General features: G+C 49.5%; 1 protein-coding gene across 4 annotated transcripts in view; it reads left to right on the top strand.

The window, feature by feature from the left end:
- Positions 1-14,340, top strand: part of LOC135523964 (retinoic acid receptor alpha-like) — a 244,811-nt gene that overhangs the window by 100,398 nt on the left and 130,073 nt on the right. For all 4 annotated transcript variants that reach the window (XM_064951009.1, XM_064951011.1, XM_064951007.1 and 1 more), the window contains one exon: positions 2,387-2,973. In XM_064951009.1, coding sequence (XP_064807081.1) covers positions 2,829-2,973 — 145 coding nt within the window. In that variant the 5' untranslated portion in view covers positions 2,387-2,828. The remainder of the gene's footprint in view (positions 1-2,386; positions 2,974-14,340) is intronic.

The following is a 14,340-nucleotide window of genomic DNA, read 5'->3' as shown; positions in this document are numbered from 1 at the left end:
ATGTGTGTGTGTGCGTGTGCGTGTAATAATGACAATTACAACAATACTGAATGAACACTAATTTTATCTTGATATAGTACATTAATAAAATCATTTTAGTCTCAAATAATGAAACATGTTCAATTTGGTTTAAATAATGCAAAAACAAAGTGTTGGAGAAGAAAGTAAAAGTGAAATATTTACCATGTAAAAAAGCTAAAGTTTAAGTTCCTTGCTCAGAGCATGAGAACTTAATTATATGAAAGCTGGTGGTTCCTTACCTGGGAATATTGAAGACTTAGTCCTATAATTCCTATAATAACTACAACCTATTTCCCTCTATACCATTTGTATTTCATATACCTTTGACTATTGGATGTTCTTATAGGCAACATAGTATTGCCAGCCTAATCTCGGGAGTTGATAGGCTTGAAGTCATAAACTGCAATGCTTGAAGCACAGCAAAGAACTGCTAATTAAGTGCTGTTTGAGTGAATGCTTATGAGCCTACCATCGCTCAGTCAGACTGCTCTATCAAATCATAGACTTAATTATAACATAATAACACACAGAAATACGAGCCTTAGGTCATTAATATGGTCAAATCCGGAAACTATATTTTCGAGAGGAAAAAAGTTTATTCATTCAGTGAAATACGCAACCGTTACATAGGGATGCCACCCATTAGATACAATAAGTCGAAATATTGCTGTTACATTTGAAGGTTGTGCAATGTTATGTCATAATTATGTACAATTCTGGCAAATTAATTAGTCTTTGTTAGGAAGAAATGGTCTTCACACAGTTTGCTACGAGCTAAATATGCAGGTTTAAAAATATATACTTCTGTAATAACTTGTGATTTTAAGAAAGGCATTGATGTTGCACCAATGTGTACCTAACCATAACTTTTTTTCGCGAATGCGCTAGTTAAATCACCCGTTTGGCGAAGTAGGCTGTGATTCAATGTTAACAGGCACCGCATCGATTATATGCAATGCAGGATAACCTAGTAATATCATCAACCATGTGTAGTTAACTAGTGAATATGTTAAGATTGGTTGTTTCTTAATAAGATAAGTTTAACGCTAGCTAGCAACTTAACTTGGCTCCTTGCTGCACTTGCTTAATAGGTAGTCAGCCTGCCACAGTCTCCTCGTGGAGTGCAGTGTCATCGGCCATAATTGGTGTAAAAAAATGCCGATTATGAAAACTTGAAACCGACCCTAATTACTCGACCATTCCGATTAATCGGTCGACCTTTAATATCTAACCTCAATTAATTTTCACCCCTGCACATCGACTTGGCTATATACACAGGGTACTAGTACCAAGTTATCGTTACTCATTGTGTATTTGTGTTTAATTTTCTATTTTTCTCTCTACGTTGTTGGGAAGGGCCCTTAAGTAAGCATTTCACTGTTAGTCTACACCTGTCGTTTATGAAGCATGTGACAAATACAATTTTATTTCATAACATTTTCAAAAAAAAAACTACTTTCCTCCTTTCTTCATTCATGTGTAATGCTCGCTAGAGCAATCCTTTTTTACCAAACGCCACATCTTGCTTAGGTGGTTGTGTGTCTCCCGTTGTCAAGGTTTCTTACGTCGTTGCCCCGTTTGTGTTAAGACCCCTGACTCATAACGAGATCATTACGCTGAAAAAATGAAGTCATGTATATAAACATTTGATCAAACGGTCTCCATGAATTATACAGAGGCCTGCTGGAGCTAGACCATGTTCTAGTGTACCAGGCTGTAGCTAGAGACATGCCTAAAAATGGGCTAGAATTGAGTGTATTGTATTCTGTCTGTCTAATGTTGGTAACATTGGATCTTCATTCTTACATTACATGATGTATACGGACTCAAGTGACGAGTGTGTGTGTGTGCGCACCTGCTCTATGGCTTTGACTGTGTGTGTGTTTGTGAAAGACACCCGGGACTGACGAGAGTCATAATTAGCTACGTTTTCGTTAGTTTAATTTATGTCTCGGTGACATTCCCCCAGGGTTTTCACTCTAGCCTTGGTAATGAGTGTGTGTTTAAAGGGTCGAGCTATCACATACCCATTGCATGCTGTTCATGGCTTTTAATGCTCCATAAGATAATTCGGCTGAAGTGGGTGTTTTTTACCATTTCAGACTCGACATTTCCAGTAATTAGCGTCACATAGATGCATGTTTTTCCCTTTTAAATAGGGGGAAAATATATATTTTCTTTGTTTAATTATCTCTCTCGCTCCTCTCTCTCGCTGTGTTTGTGTGTTGCAGTTGACCTTTTAACCATAGCTTCTTTTGCAGGTAGATGCGAGAGCTGACATGTAATGTTTTTTTAAAGTGTGTTTGTGGTATCTATGATATTGTCCCAAAGGGGATTCAACATTTTTAATTATCTTTCTCTCTAGGTGAAGATTGAAGGACACTCAAAAAGAGAGTCGAGACACTGAACGGTTAGCGCTATACCAGAGAGGACTCTTTCATAGTCGTCATATCTCTACGTATTCCCCATGTCTGGAACCGACTCCACAGTGGAAGACCTATTATACCCTGCCTGTGATGGTTCAAAACCTCCTTCATAACCACTATCCTGCACCTCTCCTCGCCATCAGTCAAAGGAGGTAACAAACAGGCGGCAACTTTGGGGAATACTACAACTCCAAGAGACTACAACTCCAGTTGCCTAATTCAGAGGGCATTTCTCCAGTCCCAACGCCACTGGAATACCACGCATGTCCATCGCCCATATGGGGGCTAAAACCACTCCATTACCCACACTGACACCATTCTGAGCCCTGTATTGCCACAGTGTTTGGGGTGTCGTCATCGGTGGCGCTGGATTGAGCCATAATGGCTGGGAAGGGCAACCCGGTCCCGGGCCCACACCACAACGGCTTCCCCATGCCCCACTACTCCTACTTCTTCCCCCACATGCTGAGGGGGCTCTCTCCCCCCGGCCTGCCCCTGAGTAGCTACAGCAAGCCCTCGCCAGCCAGTAAGTACCCCTACTGTACATCCTCAACCTTCTCTCTGCTATTTCAATTGACTGTGTGGTGTAGTGTTGGTGCTTGCTAAAGCACATTTGTTTTGGCTGTGCTGTTGTCTGCTTTGCCTCAGAATATTAGCTTGTTTTTTTGGTATAGCCAACTCCTTTGTCATTGCCATGCCAAACATTGCAGAACGGTCTGGCGCTCAAGGTATCAGAGTATTGGCCTGTTGCAGTATTTTTTTGAGTCTAAGCATGTTGGCCTAAACCGCCTACTACCAGAGTTATGGTGGACCGTGTCTAAGGTCTTGTATAAGGCAATGAAAATTTGGTTGTGTGGGCATCTTGGATACACCACAGTCCGTCTTTGTCTTTTTTGGAATGTTCGAGGTAAGAGGAAGAACCCTGAGCTCCGAGTGGTTTCTGCTCCTCAGAAAAAGTTGTCTTCATTAGCAGAGAAAATGTTCCTGTGCCATGCGGTCTGATCATCTGTAGAGGCTGATGGCGGGAATGGAATGATATAATTGCAATGTTACCTGTGTCCTGCAGTTGTTGGCATGTTTTGCATCAAACTATTTAGCTTCGCTATTTATTGGTGTTTGAGGATCGGATATTGGAGAGACAGGAAATCAACAGAGATGCTGAGATGTTATTGTGCAGGGGGAGTGAGCTTTCATCTGCCCGGTTTAGACCAGTCCCACATGAGACTGTAACCCGAGCATAGCGCCACACTGCCTACAGCACTCACCGTCCTCAATACTCAGGCCCTCTCTAACATACACACACACACACACACACACACACACACACACACACACACACACACACACACACCATGAAAATGTTTTAGATCACACAGGACAAGAGGACAGGGTAGTCAACCTGATATCTGAAAATGGACAAGCCACTAAAGCCAACCTTATCTATGTAAAATGACTACATATTGTTATGAGAGACTTAGTCAGCCAGGTTGCTCGGGGTCAGTGTATTGACTTTCCATCTGGTCATATTAGCATGGTGTTCAATGGGATTAGCAAGAGGAGGAACTTTGATTAGCAGTCAGTCATGTCCACTTCCTCATTGAGCCCTGAAAGACTGGGACATGCTTTTCATCCTATTCCTCATTTGAGTTGTATCTATTCAATTTGAATAAGTAACATTCGAATGGTAGTGGTACATTGTGTGTGTGGACACTGCATCGCTATCTCTTGTGGCCTTTTTTTTGTGTGTGTGTGTGTGTGTGTGTGTGTGTGGCGCATGTGTCTGTCAGGACTCTCTCCCAGTGTTTGACGAGAGGGGAGGTGGGGTTCCTTCACTTAAGCCGCACAAACACTTCCTAGGACACTGACCACCGCTTCCTACTCACTCATGCACACATACAAACACGTACACTCTCTCATTGACATAGTTTCATTTCATCAAGCCATGACACCCACCATCTCAGATTGTTCTGAAATTGTTTCTGGAGTTAGAAACCTTTAAGCTTAGCATTCCTGCAACATTATTTTGTTGAAATATAATTGGATGTCTGAGAAATTAAGCCTAATGGCAGGAACAGCACTGTCGAGTGGTCAGAACCTGGTAATATCAGGATGTTGTATGGGACATAAACCTAAACTTCAATGACTAATTTCTCTGAACAGGGGAAAAAAACATGACCAAATTCATTGAGAATGCATTTCATAGTATGAAGAAACAATACTTTAAGCCGCAGCTCCATACTACCTGTCAAACGGAGAACTGATATTGTATCATGCATGTGTAGAAAGTAAGCCAAAAATCTAAGTTTAAACATTTCTAACGTATGCTGCCCTAATTTTCAAGAAAAGTGCATATAAAATGAAAGATTTTACTTACAACCTGTTTTAAAAATCCTGATAATACATACCGAGTGTACCCTTTAACCTAGGGCAAGGCGTCCCACTAGCGGGACAACTTCCGGTGAAACTGGAGGGGCCCAATTCAAATAAATAATCATAAATATTATGGATACTAAACATTTAGGTACCCATAAGGGTCTTATATCAGTTGAAAGCTTACATTCTTGTTAATCTAACTGCACTGTCCGATTTACAGTAGCTATTACAACAAAAACGTGCCATGCGATTGTTTGAGGACGGCGCACCAGATCAATATTTTTCCAGCGGCACAGGTTTCATACATTCACAAATAGTGATTAAATATTCACTTTTTGAAACTCTTCCTCTGATTTGTCATCCAAATGGTCCCAGCTATAACATGTAGTGTCGATTTGTTAGATGCAATCCTTCTTTATATCCCAAAAGGTCTGTTTAGTTGGCACCATCGATTTGAGAAATCCACTCCTTCAACATGCAGAGAAAGGAATCCGAAACTCTACCCCCAAACTTTGTTTCAACAAGTCAAAATAAATTTCTATTAACTCCTCAGATACCCTAAAATGTAATCAAACTATAATATTTCTTACGGAAAGAAGTATGTTCAATAGAAAACCGATTTTTAGGATGTGCGTCCTGTCTTCATGGCGCGCGCAAACACGAATGTCCTTGTACTAAAACTGACATTTCTTATTCGTTTTTGAAGTTACAAGCCTGAAACATTGAACATAGACTGTGGAAGCCATAGGAATTGCATCCAGGGAGATAATTTTCAGTATGACTTTATACTTGCCATTCTAAGAGGATGATCTCTCAACAAAAAAAATCAGGTTGGTTTTTCTTTGGATTTTCTCCCACCTTATCTATTGTGTTATATTGTCCTACATTATTTTAACAGTTCTACAAATTGTTTTCTTTCCAATGGTACCAATTATATGCATATCCTGGCTTCAGGGCCTGAGCAACTGGCAGTTTACTTTGGGCACATCTATCAGGCGGAAATTGTGTTCCCAATAAGACCACCTCTTAAATAATCTAGTTTAATTTATTTCCAAATGTACAAGTGGACATTTCTTATGTAAAATGATATTAATTTCCGCTAAAGTTATTGAAATAAACGGATCATTTCTATTCATTATGAAAGTCGTACTCATATTAGGGGCGTGTCCAATCATATCCACAGCGGTCCATGTGGATTTAGGCTTATGTTCTTGCCAAACAGTACACACCCGATTTCAGCCAGTCATATATATATATATATTACTTTAATCAAGACATGATTAGTTGAATCAGGTGTGTTATTGCTTAGTTAGAACACAAACCTGAACCCACATTATCCTTCTGGTTAAGAAGCCATGCAACAAAGAACACAACACACAACTTTCAATTAATTATCTGAAAGCTGATTTCACATTTGCTGTCGTGTTACTCTTTTAAATTAGTTCAACTTTTTGTCCTATCTGAAGATAGTTTCAAATATCCCTCCCTAAAAAGGTATAGGTGGTGGACCAAAAAACCGAATCACTTGGATGAATGTAAGATGACAATGGTCCACCCAAGAGTGCATGAGTCTTCACCCAATAATCATCTTCTTGTCCCTCCTTTGTTTGCATTTGTATCCACCACTTGTAGATCTTCAATCTATCCCTCAGCCCTGATCTTATTCTTCTCTGCATCAAAGACTACCTGTCCACTCCAAGCGCACCATGGCAAGATGCTAAATATGCATAACTGTAGTTTTTAAATAACTGTAGTCAACTTAAATCTGAACTAAAAACATTTATGCTCATGTTCAGTGGATATTAGAGAAATCGACACACAGACTCCATGTGTTTCAATGGAAAGTGGGCATAATAGGAGAATATTGGGCTTAATTGGAAAATGAGTGATTTATAGTGAAGATAAAAGCAAGTCTACCCATAAAATAGTTTGAATCCAATGGTTTGGTGTGAAAATATACACTATAGACTACAATGTTATGCAAAGGTGTTATTGATCATATTGAAAAAATATTGCTTTGTTGTAATTTACATTCTTCTGTATAGAGGGAGTGCTTTTTGTGCAACTGTCCCCTTAAGCTCTCCTGAGATAGATGCCGTTTTTGTAAATTTGACACTTGTGTAACAATGCAAGGTTCATTTAACAGTAAAATAAAACAAAATGCATTTCAAAATGTAAGCTGTGAGTGCCTGATTTATTATCGTGTTGTCGTTCACCAAGTTATGTTGCTGCTGTGAGACAGACATGCAGGCACGACTGCTAGCATGAAAAACACATTTTCAATTGGTGGTTGTGTGAAGGCATTGTCAAGGTTTTTCACGCCATTGCTCTGTGTGTGTTAAGACCCCTGACTCATCAATATATGAAGTCATGCAACTTTGATTTAAACTGTCTCCATGAATTTTACAGATGGCTGCTGTAGCTAGACATGTTCCAGGCTGTAGTTAGACGTGTACCAGCGTACCTGGCTGTTGCCAGACGTGTACCAGGCAGTAGCCAGACGTGTACCAGGCAGTAGCCAGACGTGTACCAGGCAGTAGCCAGACGCGTTTCAGGCAAAGCCAGACGCGTTTCAGGCAAAGCCAGACGCGTTTCAGGCTGTAGCCAGACGCGTTTCAGGCTGTAGCCAGACGCGTTTCAGGCTGTAGCCAGACGCGTTTCAGGCTGTAGCCAGACGCGTTTCAGGCTGTAGCCAGACGCGTTCCAGGCTGTAGCCAGACGCGTTCCAGGCTGTAGCCAGACGCGTTCCAGGCTGTAGCCAGACGCGTTCCAGGCTGTAGCCAGACGCGTACCAGGCAGTAGCCAGACGCGTACCAGGCAGTAGCCAGACGCGTACCAGGCAGTAGCCAGACGCGTACCAGGCAGTAGCCAGACGCGTACCAGGCAGTAGCCAGACGCGTACCAGGCAGTAGCCAGACGCGTACCAGGCTGTAGCCAGACGCGTACCAGGCTGTAGCCAGACGCGTACCAGGCTGTAGCCAGACGCGTACCAGGCTGTAGCCAGACGCGTACCAGGCTGTAGCCAGACGCGTACCAGGCTGTAGCCAGACGCGTTCCAGGCTGTAGCCAGACGCGTACCAGCGTACCTGGCTGTAGCTAGACGTGTACCTGGCTGTAGCCAGACGCGTACCAGGCAGTAGCTATACGTCTAGCTACAGCCTGGAACACGTGTTCCAGCTTACTAGGCTGTAGCTCGACGTGTTCCAGCTTACTAGGCTGTAGCTCGACGTGTTCCAGCTTACTAGGCTGTAGCTCGACGTGTTCCAGCGTACCTGGCTGTAGCTAGACGTGTTCCAGCGTACCTGGCTGTAGCTAGACGTGTTCCAGCGTACCTGGCTGTAGCTAGACGTGTTTCAGGCTGTAGCCAGATGCGTACCAGCGTACCTGGCTGTAGCCAGACGTGTTCCAGGCTGTAGCCAGACGTGTTCCAGGCTGTAGCCAGACGTGTTCCAGGCTGTAGCCAGACGTGTTCCAGGCTGTTGCCAGACGTGTACCAGCGTACCTGGCTGTAGCTAGACGTGTACCAGCGTACCTGGCTGTAGCTAGACGTGTTTCAGGCTGTAGGCAGATGCATACCTGGCTGGAGCCAGACGCGTTCCAGGCAGTAGCTTGACGCGTTCCAGGCAGTAGCTAGACGCGTTCCAGGCAGTAGTTAGACGCGTTCCAGGCTGTAGCTCGACGTGTTCCAGCGTACCTGGCTGTAGCTCGACGTGTTCCAGCGTACCTGGCTGTAGCTAGACGTGTTCCAGCGTACCTGGCTGTAGCTAGACGTGTTTCAGGCTGTAGGCAGATGCATACCTGGCTGGAGCCAGACGCGTTCCAGGCAGTAGCTAGACGCGTTCCAGGCAGTAGCTAGACGCGTTCCAGGCAGTAGCTAGACGCGTTCCAGGCAGTAGCTAGACGCGTTCCAGGCAGTAGCTAGACGCGTTCCAGGCAGTAGCTAGACGCGTTCCAGGCAGTAGCTAGACGCGTTCCAGGCAGTAGCTAGACGCGTTCCAGGCTGTAGCTCGACGTGTTCCAGCGTACCTGGCTGTAGCTCGACGTGTTCCAGCGTACCTGGCTGTAGCTCGACGTGTTCCAGCGTACCTGGCTGTAGCTAGACGTGTTCCAGCGTACCTGGCTGTAGCTCGACGTGTTCCAGCGTACCTGGCTGTAGCTCGACGTGTTCCAGCGTACCTGGCTGTAGCTCGACGTGTTCCAGCGTACCTGGCTGTAGCTAGACGTGTTCCAGCGTACCTGGCTGTAGCTAGACGTGTTCCAGCGTACCTGGCTGTAGCTAGACGTGTTCCAGCGTACCTGGCTGTAGCCAGACGTGTTCCAGCGTACCTGGCTGTAGCCAGACGTGTTCCAGCGTACCTGGCTGTAGCCAGACGTGTTCCAGCGTACCTGGCTGTAGCCAGACGTGTTCCAGGCTGTAGCCAGACGTGTTCCAGGCTGTAGCCAGACGTGTTCCAGGCTGTAGCCAGACGTGTTCCAGGCTGTAGCCAGACGTGTACCAGCGTACCTGGCTGGAGCCAGACGTGTACCAGCGTACCTGGCTGGAGCCAGACGTGTACCAGCGTACCTGGCTGGAGCCAGACGTGTACCAGCGTACCTGGCTGGAGCCAGACGTGTACCAGCGTACCTGGCTGGAGCCAGACGCGTACCAGCGTACCTGGCTGTAGCTAGACGTGTTTCAGGCTGTAGGCAGATGCATACCTGGCTGGAGCCAGACGCGTTCCAGGCAGTAGCTAGACGCGTTCCAGGCAGTAGCTAGACGCGTTCCAGGCTGTAGCTAGACGCGTTCCAGGCTGTAGCTAGACGCGTTCCAGGCTGTAGCTAGACGCGTTCCAGGCTGTAGCTAGACGCGTTCCAGGCTGTAGCTAGACGCGTTCCAGGCTGTAGCTAGACGCGTTCCAGGCTGTAGCTAGACGCGTTCCAGGCTGTAGCTAGACGCGTTCCAGGCTGTAGCTAGACGCGTTCCAGGCTGTCGCTTCCAGGCTGTCGCTACGCTGTTCCAGCGTACCTGGCTGAAGCTAGACGCGTTCCAGCGTACCTGGCTGTAGCTAGACGCGTACCTGGCTGTAGCTAGACGCGTACCTGGCTGTAGCCAGACGCGTTTCAGGCTGTAGCCAGACGCGTATCAGGCTGTAGCCAGACGCGTATCAGGCTGTAGCCAGACGCGTTTCAGGCTGTAGCCAGACGCGTTTCAGGCTGTAGCCAGACGCGTTTCAGGCTGTAGCCAGACGCGTTTCAGGCTGTAGCCAGACGCGTTTCAGGCTGTAGCCAGACGCGTTTCCAGGCTGTAGCCAGACGCGTTTCAGGCTGTAGCCAGACGCGTTTCAGGCTGTAGCCAGACGCGTTTCAGGCTGTAGCCAGACGCGTTTCAGGCTGTAGCCAGACGTGTTTCAGGCTGTAGCCAGACGCGTTTCAGGCTGTAGCCAGACGCGTTTCAGGCTGTAGCCAGACGTGTTTCAGGCTGTAGCCAGACGTGTTTCAGGCTGTAGCCAGACGTGTTTCAGGCTGTAGCCAGACGTGTTTCAGGCTGTAGCCAGACGTGTTTCAGGCTGTAGCCAGACGTGTTCCAGGCAGTAGCTAGACGCGTTCCAGGCAGTAGCTAGACGCGTTCCAGGCAGTAGCTAGACGCGTTCCAGGCAGTAGCTAGACGCGTTCCAGGCAGTAGCTAGACGCGTTCCAGGCTGTAGCCAGACGTGTTCCAGGCAGTAGCCAGACGTGTTCCAGGCAGTAGCCAGACGTGTTCCAGGCAGTAGCTAGACGCGTTCCAGGCTGTAGCTCGACGTGTTCCAGCGTACCTGGCTGTAGCTCGACGTGTTCCAGCGTACCTGGCTGTAGCTCGACGTGTTCCAGCGTACCTGGCTGTAGCTAGACGTGTTCCAGCGTACCTGGCTGTAGCTAGACGTGTTCCAGCGTACCTGGCTGTAGCTCGACGTGTTCCAGCGTACCTGGCTGTAGCTCGACGTGTTCCAGCGTACCTGGCTGTAGCTCGACGTGTTCCAGCGTACCTGGCTGTAGCTAGACGTGTTCCAGCGTACCTGGCTGTAGCCAGACGTGTTCCAGCGTACCTGGCTGTAGCCAGACGTGTTCCAGCGTACCTGGCTGTAGCCAGACGTGTTCCAGGCTGTAGCCAGACGTGTTCCAGGCTGTAGCCAGACGTGTTCCAGGCTGTAGCCAGACGTGTACCAGCGTACCTGGCTGGAGCCAGACGTGTACCAGCGTACCTGGCTGGAGCCAGACGTGTACCAGCGTACCTGGCTGGAGCCAGACGTGTACCAGCGTACCTGGCTGGAGCCAGACGTGTACCAGCGTACCTGGCTGGAGCCAGACGCGTACCTGGCTGGAGCCAGACGTGTACCAGCGTACCTGGCTGTAGCTAGACGTGTTTCAGGCTGTAGGCAGATGCATACCTGGCTGGAGCCAGACGCGTTCCAGGCAGTAGCTAGACGCGTTCCAGGCAGTAGCTAGACGCGTTCCAGGCTGTAGCTAGACGCGTTCCAGGCTGTAGCTAGACGCGTTCCAGGCTGTAGCTAGACGCGTTCCAGGCTGTAGCTAGACGCGTTCCAGGCTGTAGCTAGACGCGTTCCAGGCTGTAGCTAGACGCGTTCCAGGCTGTAGCTAGACGCGTTCCAGGCTGTAGCTAGACGCGTTCCAGGCTGTCGCTAGACGCGTTCCAGCGTACCTGGCTGAAGCTAGACGCGTTCCAGCGTACCTGGCTGTAGCTAGACGCGTACCTGGCTGTAGCTAGACGCGTACCTGGCTGTAGCCAGACGCGTTTCAGGCTGTAGCCAGACGCGTATCAGGCTGTAGCCAGACGCGTATCAGGCTGTAGCCAGACGCGTTTCAGGCTGTAGCCAGACGCGTTTCAGGCTGTAGCCAGACGCGTTTCAGGCTGTAGCCAGACGCGTTTCAGGCTGTAGCCAGACGCGTTTCAGGCTGTAGCCAGACGCGTTTCAGGCTGTAGCCAGACGCGTTTCAGGCTGTAGCCAGACGCGTTTCAGGCTGTAGCCAGACGCGTTTCAGGCTGTAGCCAGACGCGTTTCAGGCTGTAGCCAGACGCGTTTCAGGCTGTAGCCAGACGCGTTTCAGGCTGTAGCCAGACGCGTTTCAGGCTGTAGCCAGACGCGTTCCAGGCTGTAGCCAGACGCGTACCAGCGTACCTGGCTGTAGCTAGACGTGTTTCAGGCTGTAGCCAGACGCGTACCAGCGTACCTGGCTGTAGCTAGACGTGTTTCAGGCTGTAGCCAGATGCGTACCTGGCTGTAGCCAGATGCGTACCAGGCAGTAGCTATACGTCTAGCTACAGCCTGGAACACGTGTTCCAGCTTACTAGGCTGTAGCTCGACGTGTTCCAGCTTACTAGGCTGTAGCTCGACGTGTTCCAGCGTACCTGGCTGTAGCTAGACGTGTTTCAGGCTGTAGGCAGATGCATACCTGGCTGGAGCCAGACGCGTTCCAGGCAGTTGCTTGACGCGTTCCAGGCTGTAGCCAGACGCGTTCCAGGCTGTAGCCAGACGTGTTCCAGGCTGTAGCCAGACGTGTTCCAGGCTGTAGCCAGACGTGTTCCAGGCTGTAGCCAGACGTGTTCCAGGCTGTTGCCAGACGTGTACCAGCGTACCAGGCTGTTGCCAGACGTGTACCAGCGTACCTGGCTGTTGCCAGACGTGTACCAGCGTACCTGGCTGGAGCCAGACGTGTACCAGCGTACCTGGCTGGAGCCAGACGTGTACCAGCGTACCTGGCTGGAGCCAGACGTGTACCAGCGTACCTGGCTGGAGCCAGACGTGTTTCAGGCTGTAGGCAGATGCATACCTGGCTGGAGCCAGACGCGTTCCAGGCAGTAGCTAGACGCGTACCTGGCTGAAGCTAGACGCGTTCCAGTGTACCTGGCTGTAGCTAGACGCGTTCCTGGCTGTAGCTAGACGCGTTCCTGGCTGCAGCTAGACGCGTTCCTGGCTGCAGCTAGACGCGTTCCTGGCTGTAGCTAGACGCGTTCCTGGCTGCAGCTAGACGCGTTCCTGGCTGTAGCTAGACGCGTACCTGGCTGTAGCTAGACGCGTACCTGGCTGTCGCTAGACACGTCCTAGCGTACCTGGCTGTCGCTAGACGCGTACCTGGCTGGAGCTAGACGCGTTCCAGTGTTCCTGGCTGTAGCTAGACGCGTTCCTGGCTGTAGCTAGACGCGTTCCTGGCTGTAGCTAGACGCGTTCCTGGCTGTAGCTAGACGCGTTCCTGGCTGTAGCTAGACGCGTACCTGGCTGTCGCTAGACGCGTACCTGGCTGTCGCCAGACGCGTACCTGGCTGTCGCTAGACGCGTTCAAACGTACCTGGCTGTAGCCTGACGTGTTCCAGGCTGTAGCCAGACGTGTTCCAGCGTACCTGGCTGTAGCCTGACGCGTTCCTGCGTACCTGGCTGTAGCCGGACGCGTTCCTGCGTACCTGGCTGTAGCCGGACGCGTTCCTGCGTACCTGGCTGTAGCCGGACGCGTTCCAGCGTACCTGGCTGTAGCCGGACGCGTTCCAGCGTACCTGGCTGTAGCCGGACGCGTTCCAGCGTACCTGGCTGTAGCCGGACGCGTTCCAGCGTACCTGGCTGTAGCCGGACGCGTTCCAGCGTACCTGGCTGTAGCCGGACGCGTACCTGGCTGTAGCCGGACGCGTACCTGGCTGTAGCCGGACGCGTACCTGGCTGTAGCCGGACGCGTACCAGCGTACCTGGCTGTAGCTAGACGTGTTTCAGGCTGTATCCAGACGCGTACCAGGCAGTAGCTATACGTCTAGCTACAGCCTGGAACACGTGTTCCAGCTTACTAGGCTGTAGCTCGACGTGTTCCAGCTTACTAGGCTGTAGCTCGACGTGTTCCAGCGTACCTGGCTGTAGCTAGACGTGTTTCAGGCTGTAGGCAGATGCATACCTGGCTGGAGCCAGACGCGTTCCAGGCAGTACGCGTACCAGCGTACCTGGCTGTAGCTAGACGTGTTTCAGGCTGTAGCCAGATGCGTACCTGGCTGTAGCCAGACGCGTACCAGGCAGTAGCTATATGTCTAGCTACAGCCTGGAACACGTGTTCCAGCTTACTAGGCTGGAGCCAGACGTGTACCAGCGTACCTGGCTGGAGCCAGACGTGTACCAGCGTACCTGGCTGGAGCTAGACGTGTTTCAGGCTGTAGGCAGATGCATACCTGGCTGGAGCCAGACGCGTTCCAGGCAGTAGCTAGACGCGTTCCAGGCAGTAGCTAGACGCGTTCCAGCGTACCTGGCTGAAGCTAGACGCGTTCCAGCGTACCTGGCTGTAGCTAGACGCGTACCTGGCTGTAGCTAGACGCGTACCTGGCTGTAGCTAGACGCGTACCTGGCTGCAGCTAGACGCGTTCCTGGCTGCAGCTAGACGCGTTCCTGGCTGTAGCTAGACGCGTACCTGGCTGCCGCTAGACGCGTTCCAGCTACCTGGCTGCCGCTAGACGCGTTCCAACGTACCTGGCTGTAGCTAGACGCGTTCCTGGCTGTAGCTAGACGCGTTCCTG

Source organism: Oncorhynchus masou, chromosome 31, assembly GCF_036934945.1.
Source record: "Oncorhynchus masou masou isolate Uvic2021 chromosome 31, UVic_Omas_1.1, whole genome shotgun sequence".
Taxonomy (NCBI): domain Eukaryota; kingdom Metazoa; phylum Chordata; class Actinopteri; order Salmoniformes; family Salmonidae; genus Oncorhynchus; species Oncorhynchus masou.
The sequence above is the reverse complement of the archived record's forward strand: the minus strand, read 5'-3'. Positions and strand labels throughout refer to the sequence as shown.